Below are 16,673 nucleotides of genomic sequence, written 5' to 3'. Positions count from 1 at the left end.
TAAGTAAACAAAATCTCCTTTTCTCTATCGGCTCCATTGGGTTACACAGACCATGGGATATACCAAAGCCGTCACTTGGGTGGGCAGATAAGCAGTCAGGCAGACGGCCGATCCACGGCCGCCTGCAACACTTTACGACCCAGACTAGCATCAGCCGATGCAAAAGTATGAACTCTGTAGAACCTCGAGAAAGTGTGCAAAGAGGACCAGGTAGCCGCCTTGCAAATCTGCGAGGCCGAGGCTCTATTCTGGAGAGCCCAGGATGTCCCAACAGAATGGGTAGAATGAGCCACAACCCTGAAAGGAGGAATCTTCCCCTTAAAGCGATAGGCTTCCGAAATGGCGGACCGAATCCACCGAGAAATGGTGGCCTTGGAAGCAGGTTGTCCCTTGCGACGACCTTCCGTAAGAACGAAAAAGGAATTGCACTGACGAAACGCAGAAGTGATGGAGCGATAAGACCGAACAGCCCGAACTACATCCAGCTTGTGTAGTAAGCACTCCTTAGGATGAGAAGGAGCAGGACAAAAAGATGGGAGGACAATGTCCTCATTGAGATGAAAGGCCGAAACTACCTTAGGCAAAAAGGACCACGACCTTCGGGGCCAATCTGGAGCTACCAGAATGGCGGGGACATCCTCTATTTTGAGCTTCCTCAGAACCCTGGGAAAGAGCGGAAGGGGAGGGAACAGATAGGGTAGGGCAAACCCCGCCCAAGGAATCACTAGGGCGTCCACGGCCAGAGCCTGAGGGTCCCGGGACTTGGACACAAAAGGAAGGATCTTCCGATTGTGTCGGGACGCGAAGAGGTCCACGTCCGGAATGCCTCAGATGTAGAGACCACTCGCCGGGGTCGGGTGAGGACCAACTGAGGAAGTCCGCTTCCCAGTTGAGCACTCCTGGAATGTGAATCGCCGAAATGGCCAGATGAGAATCTTGTCACCTCGGCCATGGCTGCAGAGCTGCGAGTGCCGCCTTGTCGATTTATGTACGCCACGGCCGTGGTGTTGTCCGACTGGACGCGGACAGGACGGGACTGAAGCCGGGACTCCCAATGAAGAAGACAAAGAAGAATCGCCCGTAATTCCAATAGGTTTGTTTATCGGAAGAAGGTCCTCTCGGGGAGACCAGAGTCCCTGAACCATCCAATCCCTGAACACACCGCCCCAGCCGACAGGCTGGCATCCGTTGTAACAACCTGCCAGTGAAGGGGAAGTGACCGTCCTTGGAGAAGAAGGGGGGAGTGGAGCCACCAGAGCAGAGACTGACGGACCCTGCGAGGGAGAACAATCTGACGATCGAGGGACAGACGAGACCTGTCCCATCGAGAGAGAATCGCCAGTTGAAGGGAGCGGTAATGAAACTGGGCAAAGGGTACGGCCTCCATAGTTGCCACCATCCGACCCAGGACTTCCATACAAGTGCGGATGGGGACTGAGACCTGGGTCCGAAGGGAGCAGACCCCCGACAGAAGCGCCAGACGTTTGTCCGGCGGGAGGCAAATTCGGGCAGAGGCCATTTCGAATTGAAGTCCCAAGAAGGTTAGAGACTGGGTAGGACAGAGGACTGACTTGTCCCGGTTGACCATCCACCCGAAGCGATCCAGAGTGTGGAGAGTGACGTTCACATTCTCCAGAGTCTGGGCTCTGGTTGGAGCCTTGATGAGAAGGTCGTCCAGGTAGGGTATCACCGAGACTCCCCTCGACCGTAACAGGCCTATCACTGGCGCAAGGATCTTGGTAAAGACCCGAGGAGCCGTGGCCAGACCAAAGGGGAGGGCTACGAATTGAAAATGCCCCTCCGAAACCGCAAAGCGTAGGTACCGATGATGGCCTGGAAATATTGGCACATGGAGGTAGGCATCCTTCATGTCCACCGATGAAAGAAACTCCCCTTGTTCCAGGGACGCCACCACCGAACGGAGAGATTCCATTCGGAAGTGGTGGATAAGAAGATGACGGTTGAGACACTTGAGGTCTAGGATTGGACGCACAGGACAGTCCTTCTTGGGAACCACAAAAAGATTTGAATAGAAACCCCGAAACCGTTCCCCTGGAGGAACGGGAACGATAACACCCTGGAGAAGCAGAGACTGGAGAGCCTCTCGAAATTGCTTCGCCAGAGGAGACCGGGGGGCCCGGGATCGAAAAAAAGCGATCCCTCGGAAGGGAGGCAAATTCGATTCGGTAACTGTTGGACACCACGTCCCTGACCCAAGAGTCCTGAATGTGTGAGGTCCAGATGTCTCGAAAAAATAAGAGACGACCTCCCACCCAAGAAGAAACCGCGGGTGGGGGACTCACTTCATGCAGAAGTGGGTTTGCGGTTGCCTGATTTGGGCGCAAAACGGCCGGACCAGTTGGAGTCCGACTTCCAAGACGGGCGCGCCCGGAACGAGGGAGCCTTCTTGTCCCGCGAAGGCGCCTGCCCGGACCCTTTGCTGGAGCCAAAGGTCCTAAAGGACCGAAAGGAAGAGTACTTCCTTTGGGAAGTAGGGCGAGCCTTATTTTGAGGCAACAAGGAACTCTTACCTCCCGTCGCCTCAGAGATAATCTCATCATGGTGCTTGCCAAAAAGACGGTCACCCGTAAAAGGAATCCTTGAAGCAGCTGCATCTGCCAGTGGCAGTGTAGTCGCCTTAGAGATCCAGGAGATTGGTGGATCCACTGAGGGAGGGGAAGCCACCTTAGTGACAATGTCCTTGTCAAATGGATAACGTTCTTGAATCTTCTTGATTCCCAGGAACCTCTTGTCTGGATGTTTCCATGCAGATTCCAGAATGTCGTCAAAGTGAGCGTGAGAGCTGAACCTTTGAGGTGCTGGCTTAGCACGATGAAAGGATACTCCTGGAGTGACATCTGAAGGTCCTGGGTCCTCTAAGTGAAAGGTGTCTCTTATGGCTGTCACCAATGAGTTCACCGTTTCAACTGAATCCGAGCGGTCCTCTGAGTCAGATGCCGGCTCGGAAGCCTTGTCCGCCAGTTCACCAGGAGAATGTGAACGAGTAGAGGCAGTCCTGGAGGAGGGCGACCCTGACCGGGTACGCGGCTCTGGCGTGGCAGAGCGGCGACTCCGAGAACGTCCTCTGGAGGAGCGACATTTGTGCCCAGATGACGGGGGGGCGGGACCCACAAGGGGAACGCCCATGTCTATCTGAAGACTCAATGGAAGAGTCAGACGAGGCACCCCTAGTACGGTTGTGAGAGCTTGAAGTATGTGGAGACGAGGAGCGGGCCCTCTCAGAGGCCCTGCGCAAGGAAGACCCCTTCAAGGCGGATACCACTTCCCGTGAGGCCTCGGCCACCGAACGGGAGACTTGGGTCAAGTCAGCCCTATACTGGGTCAGGGAAGAAACCCAGGCTGGTGGAGCGGCAGGAATCCACCGGAACCGAAAGGGCATCAGGGGGTACCAGGGGAGCAGTGGAGCAGGCAGGGCAAGTGGGCTCAGTAGAGGCACTTGTACCAGGCATCTTGGTATTACAGTGCTTACAGACAAAATAAAAGGCGAATGACCAGGGAGTCAGGAGTTTGTCTGGCGCAGAGAGGAACCATCAGACAGCCAAGTAAAATCAATGGATTTATTAGATGCAACGCGTTTCGCTGCGCATGCGCAGCTTCATCAGGCCTGATCATGCCTGATGAAGCTGCGCATGCGCAGCGAAACGCGTTGCATCTAATAAATCCATTGATTTTACTTGGCTGTCTGATGGTTCCTCTCTGCGCCAGACAAACTCCTGACTCCCTGGTCATTCGCCTTTGATTCTACACCTATCCAGGAGGGCTGCAGTGGACCTGCCTTCATATCTCTTCTGCTTCTAACCTTGTTGTGTGTGGGCGCACAACCAACTTCGGTAAGCGGCTTGGGAATCACCTTCCCCTACCCCCACCTGCAAGATCTACTGATCCCGCACATGAGGCGCCTTCCTTCCTTTCTCTAGATTACAGACAAAATAAGTCACTGACGAACCAGGTTTCTGTTTAGAGGGAGGAACAGCTCTGGGTACGGACATAATGAGAAAAGAGACTTTCTCCCCCTAGTCTGTGTCCCCTGGCAGCTGCAGTGAGGAGAACTCTGCTTCGTGCAGCTAGAGTGTAAGAAATAGCCTAGCCAATAGAGAGAGAGTGGCGTGCCTGAAGCAGAGGCACTAACTAATTGGCCCCTTCTAACTGAAAATCGCACCCACGGCGCTAATTGGAGGCTACTTCGCGCCTCTGAAGAGCTCCGACAGCCCTGTGGGCGGAGCTATAGACTGGCCGAGAAGAAGCTGTAATGGCGCCCGCTCCTTGTCCCGAGCACTCATGTCAGCCGCATATGCGCTCGGGGAAATAGAGCAGGCGGCCTATACGCCGTCAGAGACTGCCGGAGAAAGTGAATGTAAGCCGGCGCTGAGAGCACCCGGCCCGTACCAGCGATGCGGCTGTCAGCCGCATATAAGGAGCTGTGGACACACACAAGTAACCACACACACACACAGTGAAGTGTCCAATGTAAAACATAGATGACATGCCCCCTAAGATGCCACTGCTCCCCCAGTCCAGCCCCTGTAAAAGTCAGCCCCATAACCTGAAAGGTGGTCCAAAAACTGGGGGTCTCCAGAGGTTGCAAGACCGTACCTAAGGAGAAAAGGGGGGAAAGTACTTACCTCAGTCAGAAGAACTTACCTAATGGGGTCTTCAGTGAAGTCTTCAGTCAGCTTTAGTTACCTGCATCACGCCTGGCTGCTATGTGCGAGCGAGGTGAGCAGGGAAATAGAGGGACCCGGACACATGAGGTACCAACCCAGGTGCTGACCGGGGGGTGAACAGTGCATATACGCAATGTCTGTGCCCCCTTACTATTAATTGTGAAACAGGGAACCCGAGTCCCTGAGTACCCACCTGAAAACAGGAAAGAAAAAGGAATAAAAAACTAACACGTCCCTATACTAGGAAAACAAAAAAATCAGAAGACCTGGTCTGGAGAATTCCAGACCATGTCCACCTCCTTCAGACACTAAGCTTAAACTGATTAGCTCAGGGCCTGAAGGCGGGTATATCCTGCTGGGAGGAGTCGACCTTTTTTATTACCATAGTGTCACATCTCCTAGAGACAGCAGCATACACCCACGGTCTGTGTCCACGGTCTGTGTCCCCCAAAGGAGCAGATAGAGAAAAATCCCAATCCTTCCAGTACTTATCAGCTGCTGTATAATACACATGGGGTCTCATTTATTAAGAGTGGAGTGTCTGCTTGTGTTTCTGTTTTGTGGTTTCTTCATTTTTTTCACTTGGTATTTGCTAATCTGTCAAACTTTTTCCGATATTTTTTGTCGCAGGGAAAAATTGTCGCACGGTAATTTCTGGCGCATGGTTCTGTCGCACGGTAATTTCTGTTGCACGGTAAAATCTGTTGCATCCATAAGGCTAAGTTTCTACTTGTTTTAAAAACGACATGTGGGTTTTAACTTTGGCATTTTTGCCGGCGGTTTTTATTCTTTTTTGGACTTTAGCGATCCAAAAAAAGTGATGGAGATACCCTTTTTAATATAATTTCGTAGGGTACCATTAAAAAACTAAACTAAAATAAAAAGATACAGTAGTGAAGGAAAAAAAAACAATTTAAGATGCGGCTCGCGGCTCTTCTATGGTCCCCTGCACTGCCGTGTATATATTATATATATATATATATATATATATATATATATATACACACATACATACACACACACACACACACACACGTATTCATATTTCCCGCAGAGAGCTGTGATTGGCCAGATGGTTCCAGCCAATCACAACTCTCTGTGGGAAATATGAATAGGTGTATATATACGTCAGTGAAGGGGAGCATAGAAGAGCGGCCGGCCGCATCTATACATTATACAGGAAGATCACGGCGAGTGTCAGGAGTGACATCCACTGTGATCTTTCCTTAACTGCAGATACTACAGCTCCCAACATGGAGCACACTTTTGCTCCATGCTGGGAGCTGAAGTACCTGCATTAATAGACAGATGGCAGCGAGTGTAACTTCTGACACCTGTTGCGATCTGTCTATTAATGCAGGTACTACAGCTCCCAGCATGGAGCAGAGTGTGCTCCATGTTGGGAGTAGTAGTACTTGCAGTTAAGAACAGATTACAGTGGGTATCACTCCTGACACCCGCAGTGATCTTCCTGTATAATGAATAGATGCGGGTGGCCGCTCATCTATGGTCCCCTGTACTGCTATATTAATATAAATTATATATATATACACACACATACATACACACACACACACACACACACACACACACACACACATATTTATACACACACATATTCATATTTCCCGCAGAGAGTTGTGATTGGCCAGATGGATCCAGCCAATCACAGCTCTCTGGAGAATATCAATAGGTTTATATATACTGTATAATTCATTAGCGCTCAAATGGTGTGGGGATAAGATCAATATATATTCATAACTATGATTCTAAATGCTGCCTTGTATAATAACGGGTCCCTGTTTCCCATAGAGTAGTAAAAACTTAAATAAATAAATATATACACTGGTGCAACAGATATAGTTAAAAGATTTATTATAATTTATTTGGTTACTTGTTTAAAAATGACAAAAAATATTGCACACAGCCCAGGTATTGGATTGTTCCCCCTGTGAGTAACTGGATGTTGTATTCTTTTGCCACAGTTCCTGTATAGCCAAGAGAGTTATATATATACACATTTATAAAATGCCAAATAAAATATTTTATGGCTGTAAAAATATTTATAGAAGTTGGCTATACGCACCTATTACTGCTATGCTGGTTTGTATGTGGCGAATTCCCCTGATTAAATCGTGGAGGAGGTAGCACTGTCTATAGGAAATAAATGTAATTCGTTACCCCTAGCAACTAAGAAAAATTAACACTTTAAATGTGCACCGCTTCTTACCCTAATACGTTGGGGTTGTTCCAAATAAGTCGAGGAAGATATCAATTTGAGTTGCTTAGTAAGTTGTAGCATCCGTGTGCTTGATTAGAAATGTTTCTGTGTGGTAAAATATATTACATGAGACTCCAGTATATACTCCGTACGTGTTCCCTCTGGAGCACAATAGTAAGTGGGGTACCTGCGAGTAGGAAGAACTTTTTCAATCCGGACAACTTAAGTTCTGGTCCCGTGCGGATTCCTTCAGGAGTGTCTTTGTGTATCTTCTAATGTTGGGACCGGGCGGGAGACTGCCCCGGCCGGTGACGTCTCTACCGTACCCGGTTCCGCTTGACTGCACGTTGGTGGATTGTTTGGCATGAGTGACATCACTAAGGGACTGCGGATTGTCCAAAAAACATCCTTACAGTGCACATTTAAAGTGTTCATTTTTCTTAGTTGCTAAAGGTAACGAATTACATTTATTTCCTATATATAGACGCACCTTATTTGCACATACTACTTTCTCCACGATTTTATCAGGGGAATTCGTCACATACAAATCAGCATAGCAGTAATAGGTGCGTATAGCCAACTTCTATAAATATTTTTACAGCCATAAAATATTTTATTTGGCATTTTATAAATGTATATATATAACTCTCTTGGCAATACAGGAACTGTGGCAAAAGAATACAACATCCAGTTACTGACAGGGGAACGATCCAATACCTGGGCTGTGTGCAACATTTTGTGTCATTTTTAAACATGTAACCAAATAAATTATAATAATTCTTTTAACTATGTCTGTTGCGCCAGTGTATATATTTATTTATTATATTTTTACTATTATATGGGAAACAGGGACCCTTTTTTATACAAGGCGGTAATCAGAATCATAGTTACGTATATATATTCATCTTTTCCCCACACCATTTGAGCGCTAGTGAATTATATAGTTTATATAAAACTATTGATATTTGAGAGAGAGAGAGAGAGAGAGAGAGAGAGAGAGAGAGCGCGAGAGAGAGAGAGCGCGAGAGAGAGAGAGCGCGAGAGAGAGAGAGCGCGAGAGAGAGAGAGCGCGAGAGAGAGAGAGCGCGAGAGAGAGAGAGCGCGAGAGAGAGAGAGAGCGCGAGAGAGAGAGAGCGCGAGAGAGAGAGAGCGCGAGAGAGAGAGAGCGCGAGAGAGAGAGAGCGCGAGAGAGAGAGAGCGCGAGAGAGCGAGAGCGATAGCGAGAGAGTGTGAGTTGTGATTGGCTGGAACCATCTCGCCAATCACAGCTCTCTGTGGGAAATATAAATATGTGTATATATATATACGACAGTGCAGGGGACCATAGAAGAGCGGCCGCATCTATACATTATACATGAGGATTGCAATGTGTCTATTAGTACTGGTACTACTACTCCAATCATGGAAAAGTGTGTTCCATGCTGGGAGTAGTAGTACTACCTAAAAATGTAGAAGAAAAAAAATTAAAAAGTAAAAAACACACACTACATTTTTATTATTGTCGGCTACATTTTTATTGCCCTGCCTGCACACAAATTGATCCCTGTTTAAAAATTAATAAAAATGTTGTTATTAAAAAGATACATTTCGTTAAATACAATTTTTTCCATTACTACTGTATCATTTTTATTTACATTTTTTAAAATGGTACCCTACGAAATTTTAAATAAAAAAGGTATCTCCAACACTTTTTTGGATAGCTAAAGTCCAAAAAAAAAAAAAAAAAAAAAAAAAAAAAAAAATTTATGTTGCAAAGACTTGCTAAAGCTAAAACGTTGCTTAATAATTGAATTGTGCAAAAAAAAAAAAAAAAAAAAAATTAACAATTACAAGAATCGCTTCAAAAAGATGAGGCAGGCAAAAGAACAAACAGCCAGAGAATTTACACCACTTTCTGAAACTTTATACATGCTTTAAAGTGTCGGGTTTTCTTCCCAGAAAATTCACATGATTTTCGGAGTGATTTTCAGAAAAAACGAGTGATTTTGGATGAAATGTAGGGAACACGCCCCTTTTCCCCCAAAAAACGCCCATTTTGTAGTTTTTTTTTCACTCCGAGTGATTCAGATTCGGTCAGGTTTTTTCTGTCGCATGGTCCCTGCGACAGAACAGAATTTAGGCGCAAAACCCCACAAAGAGTCAGAATCACGTTAGTAAATGAGGCCCATGAAGTTTTCTTTTTGAATTTTTTTTCTGTCTGACCACAAGTGCTCTCTGCTGACACCTCTGTCCATTTTAGGAAGTGTCTGGAGCAGGATAGCTTTGCTATGGGGATTTGCTCCTGCTCTGGACAGTTCCTGACATGGACAGAGGTGTCAACAGAGAGCACTTGTGGTCAGACAGAAAGGAAATTCAAAAAGAAAAGAACTTCCTGTGTATTATACAGCAGCTGATAAGTACTGGAAGGATTGGGATTTTTTTTTATAGAATTAATTTACAAATCTAAAAGTCAAATTTATAGCTTTTACCTCAAGGACCTCACCATCCAAGGTGCAAAATGATATATGTGGAAACATTAATAAATTATATAGAAAACAGCATCACAGGTATAAAAAAAACTTAATTCGATAAAATGAGTTAACTACACATACAGAGGCACTAATAGATACCCCACTGGGCCCTAGTGGAGTGTCAAATTGTTGAATATATAAATATAGAATGATATATATATATATATATATATCAGGGGTGTGGAAATTTAAAAAAAAACTACTTGTCCAAGGGACTAAAGCGGAACACAATCTACTTGTCCCTCAAGAAAATCCACTTGTCCTGGTAGATAAAATAATTTCCACCAAAATAGTCTGATCCCCCCCACTAGACCACCAGGGATGGATATAAGACCCTTTAGACATTGCTGACAGCGGTGATCTAATGGTTTAATAGCGGCCACGGTGATCGCAGCATGTCAGGCTATTAGCGGCGGGAGAGCTGTATTTCCTCTTACGCCTGAGCCAAGCCCAGAAAAGTCTAGATGTAACTTTTTGATCACCATAAAAAATTTCTAATATGAAGTGACCAAAAATGAACAATTCTGGACTATTCTTTACATTTCCACCGTTCACCGTACGGTTTAATTAACATTATATTTTAATAGTCTGGACATTTCCACATGCAGAGACACCACTTATGTTTATTTTTGTACATTATTTTTATTTAAAGAAAATTGGAAACTTTTATTAGGAAAGGGGCTTATTCACATGTATACGCACTTTTTAAAATATTTTAATCACTTTTTTTCAGTCTCAATAGGGACTTATGTGTTACTGGGGGGGTGGGGGGGGGGTGTTCTGCTTCTCCAGTTTATGTGCTGCATTTTGTGTCAGAAAATGCTGGAAGTTGCATTTAGTTACTAGATAACTACAACTCCCAGCATGCCCTGATACAGCCAATGGTTGTTTGGGTGTTGCAGCATGTTGCACTGTATAGTACAGTTAAGGTTATTGTGTAACATGCTGGGAGTTGTACTTTTGGTTTGTGTCAGCTGCAGAGCCATAGTCTGTGTCAGGGAATACTGGGAATTGCAGTTAGTAACTACAACACCCAGCATGCCCTGATGCAGCCTATGGCTCTGCAGCTGACCCAAACCAAAACTACAACACCCAGCATGCCCTGATGCAGCCTATGGCTCTGCTGCTGACCCGAACCAAAACCACAACTCCCACCATGTTACACTTTATAGTTCTACAGTTTAGGTTATGGTCCAACATGCTGGGAGTTGTAGTTTTGGTTCGGGCGTGTTTGTGTGCATCCGTGGGGCTCTTGGTTGGCGGGTGAGTATGAAGGGGGGGATTCTGGGGGGGAAATTTAGTGCGGGTGCAACTAAAAATAAATAAAATTAGATGACACAACTGCCCTAATGCCCGATGTGACAGTCCGCTCCTATACAAAACATTCATGTCATACATATATCATACATGCACCAGCCACTGCCCCCATATCATACATACACCCCCCCGCCACTGCCCCCCCCAACATCATACATTACATACACACATACACTCACACCATACATATGCAAACATCATACATACACCTGCCGCTGCCCCCCCACATCATACATCACATACACACATCACATACACATCACACATAGCCAGACTTCATACACACATCACACATACAATCACACCATACATATACACCATACATATGCACACATCATACATACACCCACCGCTGCCCACCCCACATCATACATCACATACATACACATCACACTTAGACATTATACACACATCATACATTACATACACATCACACACACATCATACACACATTATACATTACATACACATTACACACACATCATACACACATTATACATTACATACACATTACACATAGACATTATACACACATCATACATTACATACACATCACACATAGACATTATACACACATCATACATTACATACACATCACACATAGACATTATACACACATTATACATTACATACACATTACACATAGACATTATACATTACATACACATTACACATAGACATTATACACACATCATACATTACACACACATCACACATAGACATTATACACACATCATACATTACATACACATCACACATAGACATTATACACACATTATACATTACATACACATTACACATAGACATTATACACACATCATACATTACACACACATCACACATAGACATTATACACACATCATACATTACATACACATCACACATAGACATTATACACACATTATACATTACATACACATTACACATAGACATTATACACACATCATACATTACATACACATCACACATAGACATTATACACACATCATACATTACATACACATCACACTTAGACATTATACACACATTATACATTACATACACATCACACAGACATTATACACACATCATACATTACATACACATCACACTTAGACATTATACATTACATACACAGCACACATAGACATCATACACACATACACTCACACCATACATATCCACCAGTGTTTCCCCACCAGGGTGCCTCCAGCTGTTGCAAAACTACAACTCCCAGCATGCCCAGGGCGTGCTGGGAGTTGTAGTTTTGCAACAGCTGGAGGCACCCTGGTGGGGAAACACTGATATACACCATACATATGCACACATCATACATACACCTGCCGCTGCCCCCCCCCATCATACATTATACACACATCACACATACACTCACACCATACATATACAACCACCCTTCCTGCCGCCGCCTGTATTCTCGGCCTCCTCACCTGAGCCGCCATGAGTGGACATCAGAACTGTAGTCACCGCCGGTGTGAGGTGAGATTTCCGTCCTCCCCCTCCCCCCCCCTGCTCTGTGCTTTCCCCGTGCAAACAAGCAACCTCCCCGTGGTGGATTAGGTCCTGTCTAGACAGAGCAGGGGAGGGGGAGGGATAGAGCTGTGTGCGGGGGATGGAGCTGTGTGCGGGGGATGGAGCTGTGCACGGAGCTGTCTACATCCTTTCTCTCCCCCTGCTGTGTCTTCTGAGCTCCGTCCATCCTCCGGGAGGGGAGATAAGGGGGCTCTGCGGTCAGCTGGAGGCCGCCGCCCCCTCCATACACTCTGAGCCCCGGTGTGAGGTGTAGACTTCCATCGGCTCCTGCGCCTCACGCCGACATTAAAGAAAAATAAGGGGGAAGTCTGTCTGTCCCTGCTAGCCCGATACAGGGCTAAATCTATAAACAATTCACCTGCCCGACACCCAAAACTACTTGTCCAGGGCGTCGGGCTATAGGATTTCCAAATCCCTGTGTATATATATATATATATATATATATATATATATATACACACACACACACACACACATATATACACACACACACACAGTCCGATAGTCCGGCACCTGTTATGGAGCAGATGATTAAAGTGCACTTAATAAGAATATTGCAGAATCAGACTCCAGGTAGTTGATAGAATATATTATATAAACAATATTGGTTGCATTTCTCACCGCCTGCAGCCGCCTGGTTCTCACTGGTGTGGACCGATGTATTGCGGCTGTTGTATGCTCTCCCCCGTATGTCCACAGAATGGTAAGTAGCGATCTCACACTGGGTTCGTAACCCCAATGGCAGTGGGGTACGGCGCAGTGTTCTGTGCAATAGCCTGCGACCGCTCTACGGCTGGTAGCTGATGGTGACAAAGCCGACACTCCGGCAGGGGTTTCAGCATACACGGGAGCGGCGTCCCACGTGGAGATCTGGGATACGAGAGATGTGGGAGGTGAGATGCCACCAGACAAGGCGGAAGCCTGAAGCCTGGGTTAACTCCTCAAATGCCGGGACTACGAACCCAGTGTGAGATCGCTACTTACCATTCTGTGGACATACGGGAGAGCATACAACAGCCGCAATACATTGGTCCACACCAGTGAGAACCAGGCGGCTGCAGGCGGTGAGAAATGCAACCAATATTCTCTTTACTCTCTGTACTCTTACAAATGTTAGGCCCTTTACCCCCCTCCCACCCCCTCCCTACCTTCCCCCCTAACGCCCCCCTCCCTACCTATCCCCCCCTGTGACTTGCCCCAAAATTTGGCAAGCCTCTTGCCTTGCATGTTTCCTAGCCCTTTGCCCCAGCTCTATACTTCTGATATATTTTTAAGGCCCTGTTTATTCATCCATTCCGTTACATCCTTTACATCATTAAAGAAAAAATTTTGTTCATTATACCTGGCACGGAGTCTCGCAGGGAATAATAATGAAAATGTAACTCCATTTTGATACAACCTTTTTTTAACCATTTTATATATTACTCTTTTTTTGTGTTTCTGTCACATAATCTGGAAATACCATTAAACGTTTATCATCAAACATAACTTCTTTTTCCCCCCTTATTATCTGCAAGATGGTGTCTCGGTCCCTAGCATTCAGTAGCTTGACTATTATTGCCCTTGGGCGTCCTCCAGCCGGAGGAGCCTGGCTGGGTACTCTATGTGGAAGAACAATGACAATTTTTCCTTATCACAAAGTGAAAATATCCAGTTTTGCAAGAACCCAGTTAGATCATCACCTTCAGCTCACTCTGGGAGACCAATTATTCTTAGATTGCTCCTTCTGGAGCGATCTTCTAGATCTGTTGCTTTTTCATTCAGTATTTTGTTTTCATTGGTTATTTTTAATACCTGCTCTCTAACTATTTGCACTTCATCCTCTATGGAGGAGATCCTTTCCTCCATTTCTGAACATCTCTCCTTTATGTTTTTTAAATCGTCTTTTATTATGTTTATATCCCCTCCTATGACTCCTAATTGGTTCGCCAGGGATTCTATAGAGTGATTACATTTATTTATTGCTTCCAATATGGTATCCAAAGTGGATTTAGCGGTCTCCCTTTCGACCTCCATTATCGTGTCTTCTATTTTGCCATTGTTCTGGCCTCAATTTTTGGGGAGTGCCCCTGGCGAAGCCAAGTATTTGTCCATTTTTACCGTGTTCTTATCTTTGACCGGACTAGTCGATTTTCTATCTCTAGGGCCCATATTTGCAATAAGTTCTGTTTGTTTTATCTCAATCGGAGAATTTCTCACACTGTCTGTTATTACTCTATTCCCTGTATATAGACAGTATGATATTTACCCCATAGAGGGGAGGGGAAAACAACATAAAGGGAGCGAGCAGAGAGCAAGAAATACAATTTTAGGGTTACCCAAACCATATAATATCAGCTCTTTTCCCAATAACTACACATTCACAATTGCTCTTATTATCCTCCCTAATCGTTCAATGATGCATCTATGGAGAAAGGCAGTATCAAAAATATCAGAGGATCATTCAGTGTCTCTATAACACAGGGTGGAGCATTCAAAGTTCCTGCAGAATTTATGTCCCTCTATTCAGTTATCAATCAGCGGGTAATATTCCTTATAGTTTATCATTAGTATGCACATGCGTGTTACCAGGGTATTCCTGAGGAAAAGAGAGTGGCGTACAAGTTCAGGAACAAGCCCTGCTACAGGCGGGAAGAGAAAACAATCACTGTCAAAAGTAAAGAACGGTCTTTCCTTGGACTGGCTGCCATTCTCCTGGCCTGTATCTTCCTATACCTTCAAGGGTTCCGCTTATCCCGAGTGTCCCCCTGTCTTCTATAGGAGCAGGCCGTCTTTCGCAACGCACCTCTCGGCTGTCTCACGCCCGCTGCTCACCGCCAGCACCTCATCTCCGTCACGGTCCGGCACTCTCTCGCTCTGGGTGCTTGTGCCCCCCCCCCGTTCAGGGTCACGTGCGGCAGCACGTCTTCTCGCGAGATCCCGTCAGCTGGCCAGGACCTTGCCGTCCCGAGCGTGACCGGAGCGTAGCCTGGGGGTGCGCCAATCGCACGCTCCCCCCGCTCTCCACCGTGCTCCGTCGGGTGCAATTAGCAGTCCACAGTTCACCAGCCTGCAGGCGCTGCCTGGAACACACCAAAGATACCGCCTCTTCCAACCACCCCTTCCGCTCACCCGCTCGATCTCCACATCAGGGCCTCAAGGCTTGCCAGGTACTATCCCTACTAGGGCCTTTTATTAGCGTTCTCCCATTCCCGGGGCTTCAGGGCTAGGAGGAGGAGTTAGAATCTACTTCCTCCCATCATGCCTCCCTTGTAAATGCAACCAATATTGTTTATATAATATATTCTATCAACTACCTGGAGTCTGATTCTGCAATATTCTTATTAAGTGCACTTTAATCATCTGCTCCATAACGGGACTCTCAAAATAGGTGCCGGACTATCGGACTGTATATATATGCTCAATTAGCATTCTATATTTATATATTCAACAATTTGACACTCCACTAGGGCCCAGTGGGGTATCTATTAGTTCCTCTGTATGTGTAGTTAACTCATTTTATCGAATTACATTTTTTTTATACCAGTGATGCTGTTTTCTATATAATTTATTAACGTTTCCACATATATCATTATGCACCTTGGATGGTGAGGTCCTTGGAGGTAAAAGCTATAAATTTTACTTTTATTTTTCCTTTGACACCGGTGGGGACCGGTTATAGCTTTAATAACCTCGCACTTTTTGTTGTGAGCTGCACCTTTCTGAAATAATTTACAAATCTGTTTAACTTTCTGGCACCAGTTGATTTAAAAGAAAATTTTTTCCAGTGGAGTACCCCTTTAAGTTGCCCCTTAACATACACCTGGCCCTATTATGAGAAGGTTTCCAATAGTAATAGTTTTGCTATCTGATGGCATGCAGCACAACGGATATTTGTGAACCCTATAGTAGTATAATAAGCTTCTATGCTAGGTATCAATATTTTTGACAACTGGATCGCTATTCCATTTGGCTGTGCCTTTACCATACGGATGTTTAGTGTATACAATTTAAAAGCAATAAAAGCCTTAAGCAAAAACTAAATATATATATGTGACTCACAGACTTGAAATGTGGCTTCATCCGGGTATGGTGCATCTCAGATACCTTTCTCTGGAGTAAATCCATCTTCTTATCGAGCTTGACGACTATGTCATACATTGCCTAAAATGTTGCAATGTTTCAGTCAGTTACCAATATGGTAGCTAATACTTCCAGCTTACATATGTCAAGACCACTAGTACAGGAAACATAAACACATATGAACTCTTTAAGAATTTAAATGAATTGTTTCATGAAGATAAACCTTTTCTAAACAAGAGCCAGGGCAGCAACCAGCGAATCACTATAAAGGAGATTTATCAAGCTCCGTAGAATATTTTTTTTTGCATAAAAAAGTCGCACGTACGGCTTCTCTATACATGCTGCGAC

General features: G+C 45.3%; 1 protein-coding gene across 6 annotated transcripts in view; it reads right to left on the bottom strand.

Annotated features, from left to right (window-relative positions):
• The window catches only part of BEND2 (BEN domain containing 2), a 64,793-nt gene that overhangs the window by 31,511 nt on the left and 16,609 nt on the right, over nucleotides 1-16,673 (bottom strand). For 5 of the 6 annotated variants that reach the window (XM_056556822.1, XM_056556827.1, XM_056556824.1 and 2 more), the window contains exon 5: nucleotides 16,305-16,406. In XM_056556822.1, the coding sequence (XP_056412797.1) occupies nucleotides 16,305-16,406 (102 nt within the window). Of the gene's footprint in view, nucleotides 1-16,304; nucleotides 16,480-16,673 lie in introns of all 6 variants that reach the window. The other variant, XM_056556828.1, reaches the window with a different exon arrangement.

The sequence above is a fragment of the Hyla sarda genome, chromosome 2 (assembly GCF_029499605.1).
Source record: "Hyla sarda isolate aHylSar1 chromosome 2, aHylSar1.hap1, whole genome shotgun sequence".
Taxonomy (NCBI): domain Eukaryota; kingdom Metazoa; phylum Chordata; class Amphibia; order Anura; family Hylidae; genus Hyla; species Hyla sarda.
This window is presented reverse-complemented; position numbering and strand designations above follow the sequence as displayed.